Consider the following 14733-nt stretch of genomic DNA (forward strand, 5'->3'; position numbering starts at 1 on the left):
TTCCGTCCGTCAGCTCCCTAAAGTCAGGTGAATCACTTTGTATTTTCTCCTACAGTCAGAAATGTAATTCTCAAGGTTGGATGCGTAGTAGAATCACCTGGGAAGTTTTTTAAATTCCTAAAGCCTAGACCAATTAAACCTGAATCTCCACAATTGGAACCCAGATTGTCAGTATTTTTTAAAGCTTTCCAGAAAACTCCAACGTTCAGCCAAGGCTAAGAACACTGAACGAGGACCTGGCAAGTATATATATATTTTTTCTGTCTAGTCCTGGCACCAGATCTTCCCTGCACATAATTGCATCTCCCGCTCTTGGACCCAAGCGGACTCCTACTTGTCCTTGGAAGCGCAGCTCACGCTGCCGCTCTGCTAAGAGCCCTTTCGCAGGGTTTGTATCAGGACTTTGCGAGCTGATACGGGGATGCGCAGAGCGGCCCGGCAGCTCCAGGCCTCGGGAGGGACCGAAGGCAAAGGGACCTCCCAGGCTCACCTTCTGGTCTGAGCTGGGCCCCGCCTGGCGGTACACCGCCGAGCCGTAGGCGAAAGCCAGGCTCAGCTCCTCGGGGAAGTGAGACAGGATCTTGCGGAAGGCCACCCCCGAGCTCTGCAGCGCCTGCAGCGCCATGGGGCCGGGGTCACCCAGGGCCCCCCGGAGGACAGCGGGCGGGACAGGGAACCCGCTCGGGGTGAGAGATGGAAGCCGGGGACCCGCCTCGACGGAAGAAGGCTGGGGCCGGGGGACGAGAAGGGGGGCGCCCGCAAGGACTCGGGGCGGCAGGTCCGTCAGACACAAAGTCTGTCAGACAAGAAGTCAGTCAGGCAGGAGGCAACCGGGACACAACCCAGTGGGCGACGTCCTGCCGCTCAGGCGGCCACGCGGGCCACGCCCCCCGCGCGCACACGTGCTCCGAAGGCGCAAGAGCAAGAGCAGACGCCCTCCCGCGAGTGGGGACGCCAGGCCTCAGCAGAGCCCCCTGGTGGTCGGAGGAGCGCGCTGCAGGCTGGCCGCCTGGGATTAAGCCTTGGACATGGGAGGGGGAGCGTGACAGCTGATTGAACTGCCTTTGAGCCTTAAAAGTCCTTGTTTGTTCTCGCCTCAAACCTCATTTTCATAAATGACTATGAAATCACGCGTGTAGTATTGCAGGAGACCTTTTGGATGAGGTGAAATTCACATAACGTAAAATTGTACACTTTACAATTTAGTGCATTTATTGCATTCACAATATTATGCAACCATTGATTCTATTCAGCTCTGAAACTGCAGAAGATTTTGAAGGTTTAGGAAAACACAAGTAAGGTTAACTGAAGTCGCTCAGTCGTGTCTGTAGGGTAAGGGAGTTAGAGAAGGCGAGGTTCAGAAAAAGAACAAGACCGGCACTTTACAGGAACAGATCAGGTTTAATGAGGTGAGAAGGGGCAGCAGTCAGATTAGTGAGCTGCTGCGCTAAGCCAAGAAAAGAGTAAGTATATACAGGCATATATGTGGAAAGCTACTGTCTTAAGGGGGCCTGTTCTTCTCCAAGGTTGTTCGGAGTAGTTATCTCTTAAACGGCTGGGGCAAGGAATTCTGGAGATCAGCCAATGGCTGGACCGGCTGAGAGCTGGGCATAATCAACCTTAATGTCCATTTTTTTTTCCTTTGGGTGAGTATTCTTTGTTTTGCATAGAATGATGGGGAGGACCCGGAGGGAAGTTTTAACTCCAGGCTATTTTGAGCCGAGTAACTTTACCTCGGTGTCCGACTCTTCCTGACCCCATGGACGTTAGCCTTCCAGGCTCCTCTGTCCATGGGATTTTCCAGGCAAGAGTACTGGAGTGGTTTGCCATTTCCTTCCCCAGGGAATCTTCCCGACCCAGGGATTGAACCTGGGTCTACCTGCATTATAGGCAGATGCTTTACCATCTGAGCCACGAGGGGAGATTCCACAAGTAAGGTTAAAATGACCCCCAAATCCCACCATCCATCCAGAGATTATCATTGTTAAGATTTGGCTGTGCTTTCTTCCCATTAAAATTGTCTCCAAATTCTATGATGGGTAGGAAAGTGCTTCATAAATGGTAAAAAAAAAAAAAAGAGAAGAAGAAGAAGAACGCACCAAGGTTCTCTGATATTTGTATTTAATTTTAAGGGTGGGAAAAAGTCTTTTCCCTTTGCCTTATGGATTGGGATCACAAAGGGGCACATGAAATGCAGTTTCTGATGGAAATGGGACCCCAGGTAAGAGCTCACCTCTTCGTGAATAACTAGAGAAACTTGTGGGGCTCCCCTGGTGGCTCGGTGGTAAAGAATCCGCCTGCCAACGCGAGAGATGCAGGAGAGGCAGATACGACCTCTGGGTCAGGAAGATCCTCTGGAGAAGGAAATGGCAACCCGCTCCAGTATTCTTGCCTGGAAAATTCCATGGACAGAGGAGCTTGGTGAGCTATACAGTACACAGGGTCTCAAAGAGTCGGACACAACTGAGCGACAGAATAACACACACACACACACATACACACAAACTTGCTCCGGGTCACACACACACACACACACACTTGCTCCGGGTCACACACACACACACACACACACAAACTTGCTCCGGGTCACACACACACACACACACTTGCTCCGGGTCACACACACACACACACACAAACTTGCTCCGGGTCACACACACACACACACACACTTGCTCCGGGTCACACACACACACACACACAAACTTGCTCCGGGTCACACACACACACACACACACACAAACTTGCTCCGGGTCACACACACACACACACACAAACTTGCTCCGGGTCACACACACACACACACAAACTTGCTCCGGGTCACACACACACACACACACAAACTTGCTCTGAGTCACACACACACACACACAAACTTGCTCCGGGTCACACACACACACACACACACACACACACACAAACTTGCTCCGGGTCACACACACACACACACACACACTTGCTCCGGGTCACACACACACACACACACACATACACACACTCTTGCTCCGGGTCACACACACACACACACACACACACACACACACACACACTTGCTCCGGGTCACACACACACACACACACACACTTGCTCCGGGTCACACACACACACACACACACACTTGCTCCGGGTCACACACACACACACTTGCTCCGGGTCACACACACACACACACACACACACACACTTGCTCCGGGTCACAGGGCCCTTCAGTCTGAATTCCTGGACAGGGAATTTTCAGATATGCTTCCCTTCTCCCCTGATGAGCCCGGCCTCTCAAGGATAACAGAAGTAGTAATAGCTAAATTTGGGTTTAGCTAAACGCCATTGTTGCGTTTCACATGCATTTTTTCATTGTGTTCCTTCTACAGCCTTGTGGGAGGAGGCGATGCCTTCATTTTGCAGATGAAGCAGCCAAGCGTTCAAGAAAGCAATGTGCTGGGCATCACATCAGCCTTAGCAAACCGGAATGAAAACCCGACTCCGTGTCCTCCAGTCCTACTCTGGCCTTGAAGGGCTTTGGGCAGGGACCTGTCAGGCTCCAACGTTAGCCTGGACCGGAATGGAGGGAGAGGAGGCAGGGAGACCCCTTAGGAAGCTGTTCCTGGAGCTTCGCTGTGCATTAAGTTGCCTGGCCTGGGGTGATAGAGGCAAGAATAGGATGAATTCAATTAGGAAAAAGATGACTGGGATTCAAACAGCCTCACGCCCTGAGGTGAGTGCTGAGGCTGTGAGGGGGTCGGAACAGGGCTGCCGCCTTGCAGGGACTCGGGGGGATGGAGGAGACAGACAACCCGGACCAGACCCTGCGGGGGTGAGGCTGGGTACCCAGGGCCCCTCAGGACCGCAGGAGGAGCCCCCGTCAGTTCTGCCTGCGCAGCAGAGACCAGCGGAGACCGGGAGACCGTCAGCGATGGCCTGTGAGCCGGGTCTGGAAAGATGGGTAGGAGTTCATCCGGAAGACAACGGAAGGGAGACTCTACCAAAGAAGGACCCACAGGACAATAAGAATCGGTGAGGCTTGTTTCTGTTCTATTCTCAAGCTCTCTCGATGATCTTCTCTTCAGTCCCAAGACCCTTGGGGCAGGTTGTCTTAGACCATCATTGTTCACAAGAGGAGACAGGCCACCTGAAAGGAGAAGAAATTTCCCCAAGCCCCACAGTGAGGCATGTGGCCACATCAGGATTTGAACCCAGGGCTCCCGAGCGCCAAAGGCCGAGCTCTTTACCACCTTGAGTCAGTGGCTTCTAGAGTGGGCAGCTTGGGAGGCAATGGAAACGGGAAACCAGCTGGTTTTACTCCGTCAACCAAGGCTGAGGCGCAGCGGCCACGGCCACCCGGAGGCCAGAAAGAGGGTGCAGGAGGGAGACACAGCGCCGTCAGTCTCCCCCTGGGCACCCTCGCACTGGGGTTCATTCCGACCAATCCTGCCCTTGCCTGGACGGCCAGACTCTGGGATGCACTCACCACGGAATCACACCGAAAGGGAAAGTGTTAGTTGCTCAGTCGCCTCCGACTCTTTGCAACCCTTTGGACTGTAGCCCGAGGCTTCTCTGCCCGTGGAATTCTCCAGGCAAGAATACTGGAGTGGGCTGCCATTCCCTTCTCCTGGGGATCTTCCCGACCCAGGGATGGAACCCAGGTCTCCTGCATTGCAGGCAGACTCTTTACCATCTGAGCTACCTTTCACCAAAACACAGTGAATAAATCTCTGCCAGCAAATTTCCTTTTTTCCCCTTTCTTCCCTTGAAGGAATAATTCAGCTTTGGTTTTCCCCCCTCTCTTTGCCAAAGCAATCTATACTCTATAACAATATATAATCTATACATAATCTATACATAAAAATGTAAACATTAGGTGGCACAGTGGTAAAGAATCTGCCTGCCAATGCAGAAGACGCAGGAGATGGGGGTTCAATCCCAGGGTCAGGAAGATCCCCTGGAGTAAGAAATGGCAACCCACTCTAGTATTCTTGCCTGGAGAATCCTATAGACAGAGGAGCCTGGGTGGCTACAGTCCACAGGGTCGCACAGAGTTGAAAAAGACTGAGCGCACACACATTCCATTATTAATATTAAAAACATTTTAAAATGAAAGCATACAATATATAACTCTTTTGCAATTGGCTTTTTTTCACTTAAAACATCAGGGACAACTTTCCATGTCAGAATATCTAGATCTCTCTCATTCCATTTATTAGCAAAATTTTCTAAAATATGGATATTCCATCATTTGTTTAAACATTTTCATTTTGATGGCAATAGATTATTTCTATTTTTTGTAAGTGCAAACTACACTACAGTGAAGATCCTTGTACACAGACCTTTGGTATGTATTAAGTGCTGCTAAAAAGTAGATTTGCAGAAGGGAACTTGCCGGGTCAAAGTGTCAGGACATTAACAAGTCCCCTCCAAAAAACTGGACCAATTCACACTCTCACCTAATGGGCTTCAGCTCTAGATATAAATAAATATTCTGCAATGTTTCTGCATTCTTCTCCCTTGCAGGCTTTCACACATAATTATCAGTCATTTTCATTTTCATAAACACTTTCTTTCCTGATAATACAAAATCACCAGCTGGAAGGTTCCATCATGTTCCTGTGTGCGTTTCGCTTCTCTCCAGAAAGAAGCAGAAGCAATGGAGCCAGAACACCTTCGTTTTCTTCAGCAGAAATCTCCCTCCTCCTAGCAGCTCATCCACTTCTCTTTAAATGACCGTGGCTTGCTAAGTTAGAAGCTATCAAAAAGCCCCAGTGTTCTATACAATAGCTTTAGGGTTCTACTGGAACTCTTATACCAAGGAAATAAAAGCGTTAGAGAGCCATTTTAAAATACAGATAAATGCCACTTGATTTGACTGAATGTTGGGCCTCATTTTTCTGATTCTGGCTGTTGGTTTTGCACTCCTTAACAGTGACCTTGTCAGGCTAGGTTTCACCGGGAGGATGTTCACCTATTTCATTTTCTAAAAAGCCCTGTGAAATCTCTAACTTTTATGCCTTGGTTTTTCTTATAATCAGTGTTTAAGTCAAGGACATGTTTGGGAAAAGAAAAACTGAGTTCTGTGATCCTTATAATTAATCCTTTTTTCAGCTGATCTTCTGATGGAACTGGAGGAGAGGGGGCTTGATGACTGTGTGCTCAGAGGTGGTCACCCTGCCACAACCATCCCTTCTCAGCTGACTGACGTGTCCTAAGCGGGCCTGACTAACAGCATCTTTAGTGCATCTTTAGTCTCTGATCAGAGGTGCTGAGGTCCCACCTGAGTTTGAATCTGGGCCCCAGTAGTTAAGAGCTGTGTGACCTTAAGCAAGGCAGCTGAAGCTCTCTGTGCCTTCTTTTCCTCATCTGTAGAATGGGCATATGGATATGCTGCCATATAGGATTGTTGGGACAGCCAATGAAACAGTATCCAGGAAGTAAAGAGAATGGTGTTGGCCACTAAGCAAGCTCTTAGTAATGTTCTGCACTGTATTGAATTCATAAGAGATGAAGTAGAAGAGGAATTAGGAAGCATAATTATACCTAATATCTTTATGGCACTTAGCATTTCAAGCAAAGAACTTTTCCAGACGTAGCTTTATTTAAGTCTTAAAACAAATCCTGGGAAATGAGTGGTTACCAGTCCAATTTTACAGATGGATAAACTGCTGTGCAGAAAAATGATTTGCTTGAAGTTACAGGACTAATGCCAGTCCCTGTGAATACAGTGCCAAATCTAATTCTCTTCATTTTGTACCATAAAAATAACACAAACCATTTCTTTTCCTAAGGAATTCACTCATTCATTCTCCTATTGAAATCTTCCTTTACCCTCAGCTCAAATATCACCCCCTTCTGATCAGAAGTAATTATTTTGTCCTCTGTACTCACATATAACCCTCTGCTCTTAGAGCTTTAAGCTTGTAGCTCTCCGGCCCTGGTATTAAATTTCAAATGTGTCTATCAAGAACAGTTACAAAAGCTTTGGGGACTCTCTGAGCTCTGGGACCATATCTCATTCACATGCCTGTCATTTAGTGCCTCACACAGTGCCTGAAACAAAGTTTCTGCAATTGAGAATGTCATAGATGCATATACAAAGCAATTACAGTAAAACACAGGGATGGGCTGGACCATACCTGTATTAAGACAGCTCTTCAACATTTCTGGGAAAGCTTCTTGGCCCTGAGTTTTCCAATGAAGTTCTGGAAGAGCACAGACTCCTATAATACTGAAGAAATGAATGAATAATAGTAGAGTTTCAGGGAACCAAAGCAATTATCTCATCTGAGAAGGAGTATAATATGGTGGTCAAGAGTCTGGACCCTGTATCCAGATCACCTGGTTTGAATCCTAGCTCATCCACTATTTGTGTGACCTTGGGCAAGTAGCTCTGTGCCTCAGTTTCCATGTGTATAAAATAGGCATAAGAGCAGTACTTACCTCACAGGGTAGTCACGATGACTAAACTGGTTAACTTACATAAACTTCTTAGAAAAATACTTGACATGTAGTATATGCATTTGTCAATATCATCATCATCATCTACTGTTCCTGAATTTCAAGCAAATCAGCAACTGTCTACTTTATCTCTTTGTAAAACCTGCCCCGAATTTTGGGAGAAATTAAATGGGCAACTGAGATCACATCTGGTCCCATCACTTCATGGCAAATAGATGGGGAAATAATGGAAACAGTGACAGTCTTTATTTTGGGGGGCTCCAAAATCACTGCAGATGGTGACTGCAGCCATGAAATTAAGATGCTTGTTCCTTGGAAGAAAAGCTATGATCAACCTAGAGTGAGTGAAGTCGCTCAGTCGTGTCCGACTCTTTGCAACCCCGTGGACTGTAGCCTACCAGGCTCCTCCGTCCATGGGATTCTCCAGGCAAGAGTACTGGAGTGGGTTGCCATTTCCTTCTCCAGGGGATCTTCCTGACCCAGGGATCGAACCTGGGTCTCCCACATTGGAGGCAGACGCTTTAACCTCTGAGCCGCCTCCAATGTGATGATCAACCTAGACAGCATATTAAAAAGCAGAGACATTACTTTGCCAACAAAGGTCCACCTGGTCAAAGCTATGGTTTTTCGAGTGGTCATGTATGGATGTGAGAGTTAGACTATAAAGAAAGCTGAGTGCCAAAGAATTGATGCTTTTGAACTGTGGTGTTAGAGAAGACTCTTGAGAGTCCCCTGGACTGCAAGGAGATCAAACCAGTCACTCCTAAAGGAAATCAACTCTGAATATTCATTGGAAGGACTGATGCTCAAGCTGAAGCTCCAATACTTTGGCCACCTGATGCGAAGAACTGACTCATTGGAAAAGACCCTGATGCTGGGAAAGATTGAAGGCAAGAGGAGAAGGGGACGACAGAGGATGAGATGGTTGGATGGCATCACCGACTCAATGGACATGAGTTTGAGTAAACTCTGGGAGTTGGTGATGGACAGGGAGGCCTGGCGTGCTGCAGTCCATGGGGTCGCAAAGAGTCGGACACAACTGAGCAACTGAACTGAACTGAACTGAAATGGGCAAAGAACCCAGTAGGAGAAGAAAGCCTTAATTAGACCATACCTAGGCTATCTCCAGGCACCAGGGTCTGCAGTCTAGACTTGGTGTAGAGCAGGATGTCTCAAAGTAGGTTTCATTGAATTATTATTTGGAGTGATTTGAAAAAAAAACTCCATGGGCACCCGAGTTTGGGAAATCAGATTAAGCAGATGCAAACAGATTGCTCTGCTGTGGGGTTTCTCAGAGCATTAGTATATTAATATGCCTTGTGCAGCCAAGACAGGGAAGCAACCTAAACAGTCATCGACAGATGAATGGATAAAGATGTGCTACAGATTTACAATGGAATATTACTCAGCCATAAAAAGGATGAAATAATGCCATGTGCAGTGACACGGATGGACCTAGAGATGATTATACCAAGTGTAGTCAGTCAGAGAAGGAGAGACAGCCTGTGATACCGCTTACGGTTGGAATCGAAGTATCGAAAGACATGCATCTGTTTACAAAACAGAAACAGACTCACAGACTAGAAAACAAACTCCTGGTTCCCAAGGGAGAAAGGTGGGGGTGGGGGCAGGAATAAACTAGGAGGTTGGGATTAATGTAAACATAGTAATATGCATGAAATCGATAATCAACAAATACCTACTGCAGAGCACAGGGAACTCGACTCAACACTCTAATAACTTATAGGAGAGAAGAATCTAAAAAGATAGTATGTGTATATGTATAAGTGAATCACGTTGTTGCTCACTCAAGAGAAACACAGCACAATAAAGTACTATATTCCAACTTAAAAATAAAAATTAAATTTAAAAAGAAAAGAAAATATATTACAAGGACTCCTCGGTGACCAGGCTTGTGTGACATTCCTGGGGCCTGAGCAGCCCGGGGCCCCCCAGCCTGGACTGGGGGCCAGATGAGAGAGCTGGGGAGGATGGGTCAGCCAACGAGCCCCCCTGAGTCCTGGAGTGTCTGGTCCCCTGTGGCCGCGACCACCATCTCCAGATCCAGGCGCACCCTCCTGAAGGCTCCATAAAACCTCCTGCATCCAAGGATCAGTGCACACTCTGGGCTGGAAGAGCTTGCAAAAGTCACCTGGTGTGCAACTCTCGCGCTGATGGGATTCCCCGCGGCAGCCTCCTTGCAGAGCCGTCCCCCCACCTAGGAACCACAGAGTCCTCAGCAGAGCGGTCTGCCAGGGCTCGGGGTGGGTCTAGGGTGGAAAACGTCCCGGGAAACAATAAGGAGCACAAGCCCTCGGCTGTTTCTCCTCGCCCTGTCCACCCTCCTCTCCTACCCAGGAAAGCCACTTTCTTCTCTTAAGGCTCTGCTTGCCGCCCACCCAGACCGGAAAATGGAAACGTGCTGCCGCCTTGTGGACACGGCCTGTAACAACACCTTGAAAAGCCCCGCTTCTGGGCACTAGATACTCACAAGGCCTGGGGCCCTGGAAATGACACCCCACCTTCAGAAATGTCCTAGAGCTGGTCATCACAAACAGTTCAAAAAAGAACCCCCGTTCACGAAGAAAATTTAAGGAGGTGAACAGTAGGCAGAATATGCTGCTGCGGTGGCGATTTTGCTTAAGCACAAGAAAAGCAATCATTAGGGAGAGGTAATTCAAAATAACTTGCGATAGGGGGATGAGAAATGGAAAGATATACCTACCTGAACGCAGAGTTCCACGGAATAACAAGGAGAAATAACAATGCCTTCTTAAATAAACAATCTCTAGAAACAGAGGAAAACAAAGGTGTGGAAAGAGTAGAGTTCTCTTTAAGAAAATTAGATACCATGGGCACATGTCATGCAAAGAGGGGCACAGTATAGGACAGCAATAGTATGGACCTAACAAAGTAGAAGATGAAGGGAATATGCCATGCACAGGCCTCTACTATAACTAACGGGGCTTCTTTGAAAAATAAGAATGACTTTCTCATCACCCCCAGGTGAAGGGCTGGGAGTTGTAAAAAGTACTTTGTGGAAAGACATCTTGAAAACAAGATGTTGAAGTACTGATGTGACTGATGGAAAACCATTAGTGACTGTTCCCATAACCAGAGCCTTGAGGGAGTTGCTGAGAAAGGGCGTCACTAGCCAAAGGGCTAAAAAAAGTCATGAAAGGCCTGAAGGTTTGACATTGAGGACTACTGTGCATTGTATATCTTTATCCCTGATCTGAGATTGTAAAGAACAGATATCTCTAGAGCAGGAATAAGGAAGTAGAAGTTAACAATACAAGGCATGCAAGGATTAGGATCTGGGCTTTTGCCTGCAAATGGCATCAGCTCCCTGATCCCCACTTATTTCTGAGTCTTATTTTTCCTTATTCTTCTGCGGCACCCTTCCCTCAGGTCGCTTTATTGTTGGGCTGGTCCCGACAGAAGAAATTAAGAAGAGGTGTCAGGAATACACAGAAGAACTGTACAAAAAAGGTCTGTATAAGCTGGATAACCACAATGGTGTGATCACTCACCCAGAGCCAGTCATCCTGGAGCGTGAAGTCCAGCGGGCCGTAGGAAGCATTACTAGGAGCAAAGTAATGGAAGTGATGGAATTTCTGCTGAGCTATTTCAAATCCTAAAAGATGATGCTGTTTAAATGCTGCACTAAATATCCCAGCAAATGTTGAAAATTCAGCCACAGGACTGGAAAAGTTGTTTTCATTCCCATCTCAAAGAAGGGCATTGCCAAAGAACGTTCAAACTACTGCACAATTGTGCTCATTTCACATGGTACCAAAGTAATGCTCCAAATCCTTCAAGCTAGGCTTTCTTTAACAGTACATAAACCGAGAACTTCCAGATGTACAAGCTGGATTTAGCAAAGGCAGAGGAACCAGAGATCAAATTGCCAACATCTTTTCAATCATAGAAAAAGGAAGGAATTCCAAAAAAACATCTACTTCTGCTTCATTGACTACACTAATGCCATTTACTGTGTGGATCACAAGAAACTCTTGAAATTTCTAAAAGAGATGGGAATACCAGACCACCTTACCTGCCTCCTGAGAAACCCATATGCAGGCAAAGCAGCAACAGTTAGAACTGGATATGGAACAGCAGACTGGTTCAAAATTGGGAAAGGAGTACATCAAGGCTGTCTATTGTCACTCTGTTTATTTAACTTATATGCAGAGTGAAATACTAACCTGGATGAATCAGGAGCTGGGAACAAGATGGCCGGGAGAAATATCAGCAACCTCAGATATGCAGGTGATACTACCCTAATGGCAGAAAACAAAGAGGTACTAAAGAGCCTCTGATGAAGGTGAAAGAGGAGAGTGAAAAAGCTGGCTTAAAACTTAGCATTCAAAAAAATAATATCATGGCATCCAGTCCCATCATTTCATGACAAATAGAAAGTGAAACAATGGAAACAGTGACAGACTTTATTTTCTTGGGCTCCAGAATCACTGCAGATGGTGGCTGCACCATGAAATTAAAAGACACTTGCTCTGTGGAAGAAAAGCTATGACCAACCTAGACAGCGTATTCAAAAGCAGAGACATCACTTTACCCACAAAGGTCCATCTAGTCAAAGCTATGGTTTTTCCAGTAGTCATGTATGGATGTGAGAGTTGGACCATAAAAAAGGCTGCTGTAGTTAGTCACTTAGTTGTGTCCGACTCTTTGCGACCACATAGACTGTAGCCCACCAGGCTCCTCTGCCATGGGGGTTCTCCAGGCAAGAATACTATGGGTTAGCATTCCCTCCTCCAGGGGATCGTCCCAACCCAGGGTTCGAACCCAGGTCTGCAACATTACAGGTGGATTCTTTACCATCTGAGCCACCAGGGAAGACTGAGCGAGGAAGAATTGATGCTTTTGAACCGTGGTGTTGGAGAAGACTCTTGAGAGTCCCTCGGAATGCAAGGAGATCAAACAGCTCCAATACTTTGGCCACTGGATGCGAAGAAGTGACTCACTGGAAAAGACCGTGATGCTGGGAAAGACTGAGGGCAGGAGGAGAAGGGGATGACAGAGGATGAGATGCTTGGATGGCATCACTGACTCAATGGATATGAGTTTAAGTAAACTGCGGGAGTTGGTGATGGCCAGGGAAGCCTGGCATGCTGCAGTCCATGGGGTCACAGAGTCAGACATGACTGAACTGAACAGATAAAAAGGGTTCCAAACTTCTTTTGTGTTTTCAACCTGAAGGCCACATATATTTTTTTTCACGAGGCATGGACAGGGACTCCCCCTCCTGTACCCACACAGACCGGGAAGAGACTTGCCAGGGGGTCAGAAGCAGAGCAACAGACCCAGATCTGCCTGTGTCACTGGCCTCTCCCTTAGATCCTGGCAGCCAGCACTGGGGAAGGAAAACACCTCATTTCATATCCAGCGGTCACAGGAGTCCCAGCGCAAGCCCAGGCAGGATTGTGTCTGGGGTCAGGCGATGAAGCTGTTTTTCAACCATCGTGATTTCCGCCGGCCATTCTATCATTTAGACAAGGCAGGGGGACACTCACAAGAGCGGCGGGGTCCCTACTGTCGAAGCGCCTCCCGGGGAGCACAGGCTGTCTTGGCATCACAGCGAAGCCGCTGAGCGGGGGCCGGACGTCAGGGGCGGGTGTGGGCACGTCACGCAGCTCCCCACAGGCCTGGCTTCCCTCCAGGCTGGCCCCGGCCCCGGCCCCCAGGCGTCTGCCACCCGCCGCTCGAGGCGGAGCGGGCAGTAGGCGGCGGGGAGGCTGGCACTCCCTGTCCGCTGGCACCGGGAACCGGCCACGATGACGGAGGAACTGGCAGGGCCCCGTCTGGGGAAGCGGCAGAGACTGTGCCAGGCTGGGTGGTGTCCAGGGGAGGAGATGGCAGCTGCTCGGGGTCAGGAAAGAAGGAAAAGGAGACAAGGAAGGGGCAGAAAGGGAGGGGAGCAAGTAGGGGAAGAGGAAGAAAAGGATGACGGGGGAAAAAACCGGCACTTCCGGGCTGGCCTGTGGCTAAGACTCTGCGCTCCCTCCCAATGCAGGGGGCCTGGGTTCACTTCCTGGTCAGGGAACTAGACCTCATGTGCTGCCACTGAGATCCAGGGCAGCCAAATAAATACATTTAATTTAATTTAAAAAAAAAAACACTTTTTTTTTAAAGTGAAGGCATAGTGAAGCATTATGGTTATCCACTGCCAGAGCCAGGGGACCCAGGTTTGAATCCCAGTCCAGGAGCTGTTTGATCCCAGGTGGGTCACGGAGATCCTCTGGACTTTTTTTTTCTCATCATTAAAATGGGACCATGATCATACCTCCCTCCTAGGTTGCAGGATTAAAGAGGTCAGCCTTTGGAAAGTGCTGGAAGAGTGCCCAGCACTCAGGAAGGACTTCGTAAATGTTTGTTCAATAAAGCGTCAGGCTGAGTCAGATCCTGCCGCGGGCGGTGTGAGAGTCCAATTGGGTTCATGGAAATATTGTTGGGTGTCATGGCCCTGCCAGATGGGAGCTCAGAACTGAATCAGATTGGAACCACATTTCGTTGAATGTGATGGGGGCGCGGGTGGGGAGCAGCAGCCTCTGCAGACCTGAAAAGTAGAAAATATAGAATTGACCTGAGGGCATGTGAGCTGCAAGGCCGCCCGATTTGCGGGTCATAGACTGGCATCACCTTTGACCAGGCAGGACTACCACCCGCTCAGAGGCCAGAGGGACCTTCAGTGAATAAGAAAGACCCCTGCCAACCCCGTGCACCCAGCAGATGGAACCCTGTGCCAGCACTCAAGCCCTGGATTTGGCTAAAGGGGCTGGCCGCCCACCCAACCCCTGTTTCCAGTCAACCCCTCAACTGTGATATACACAACCCGAGCTGTGTTCCCAGGGACAGAGGAGAGAATCAAAGTCAACACACTGCTCAGGTTGGGAAAATTCACGCAGGTCATCTGCAGCTTCAGAGCTCATTCCTCTGACCTGCATCTCCGGAGATTCGTGTGCTCGGCCAGTTGAGAAGTTAATCCTAATTTCAGCCCAGAATTGAAGTAATCTGTGTAATATGTGGTATTTGAAGTATTTGAGTCATTTAAGAGAGTTTGGAGCGCACAGCATCTAACAAGACTTGTGTCTCCAGTTTAAAATGTATAACTCAGAATTGACTTAGGGTTGCAATTTTAAGTTCATTCAATAGACTGTGTATGCGTGTATTGCCGAGATACACCAAACTGACCCTGATTCTCACCCTTCTGGAGCTGGAGAGACACAGACACTAGACAATACATATACTAAGTAAGTGCATTATGCTGTA

The 14733-nt window shown here is 48.0% G+C and overlaps 1 protein-coding gene and 1 long non-coding RNA gene across 6 annotated transcripts in view; both read right to left on the bottom strand.

The window, feature by feature from the left end:
* Positions 1-885, bottom strand: part of LOC145520205 (phosphatidate cytidylyltransferase, mitochondrial) — a 48551-nt gene extending 47666 nt beyond the window's left edge. For all 5 annotated transcript variants that reach the window (XM_081526131.1, XM_081526130.1, XM_081526129.1 and 2 more), the window contains exon 1: positions 491-885. In XM_081526131.1, coding sequence (XP_081382257.1) covers positions 491-625 — 135 coding nt within the window. In that variant the 5' untranslated portion in view covers positions 626-885. The remainder of the gene's footprint in view (positions 1-490) is intronic.
* A 496-nt stretch (positions 886-1381) lies between these two features.
* Positions 1382-13425, bottom strand: LOC145520206 (uncharacterized). Its single transcript, XR_014064314.1, has 6 exons — positions 12978-13425; positions 11652-11726; positions 10977-11028; positions 10169-10231; positions 7122-7213; positions 1382-4126 (listed from the first exon to the last, which is right to left on the bottom strand). It is a non-coding gene; the product is annotated as an uncharacterized LOC145520206 (long non-coding RNA).
* Positions 13426-14733: the final 1308 nt, after the last annotated feature.

The sequence above is a fragment of the Giraffa tippelskirchi genome, chromosome 9 (assembly GCF_054371585.1).
Source record: "Giraffa tippelskirchi isolate mGirTip1 chromosome 9, T2T-mGirTip1v1.2.pri, whole genome shotgun sequence".
Lineage (NCBI taxonomy): Eukaryota > Metazoa > Chordata > Mammalia > Artiodactyla > Giraffidae > Giraffa > Giraffa tippelskirchi.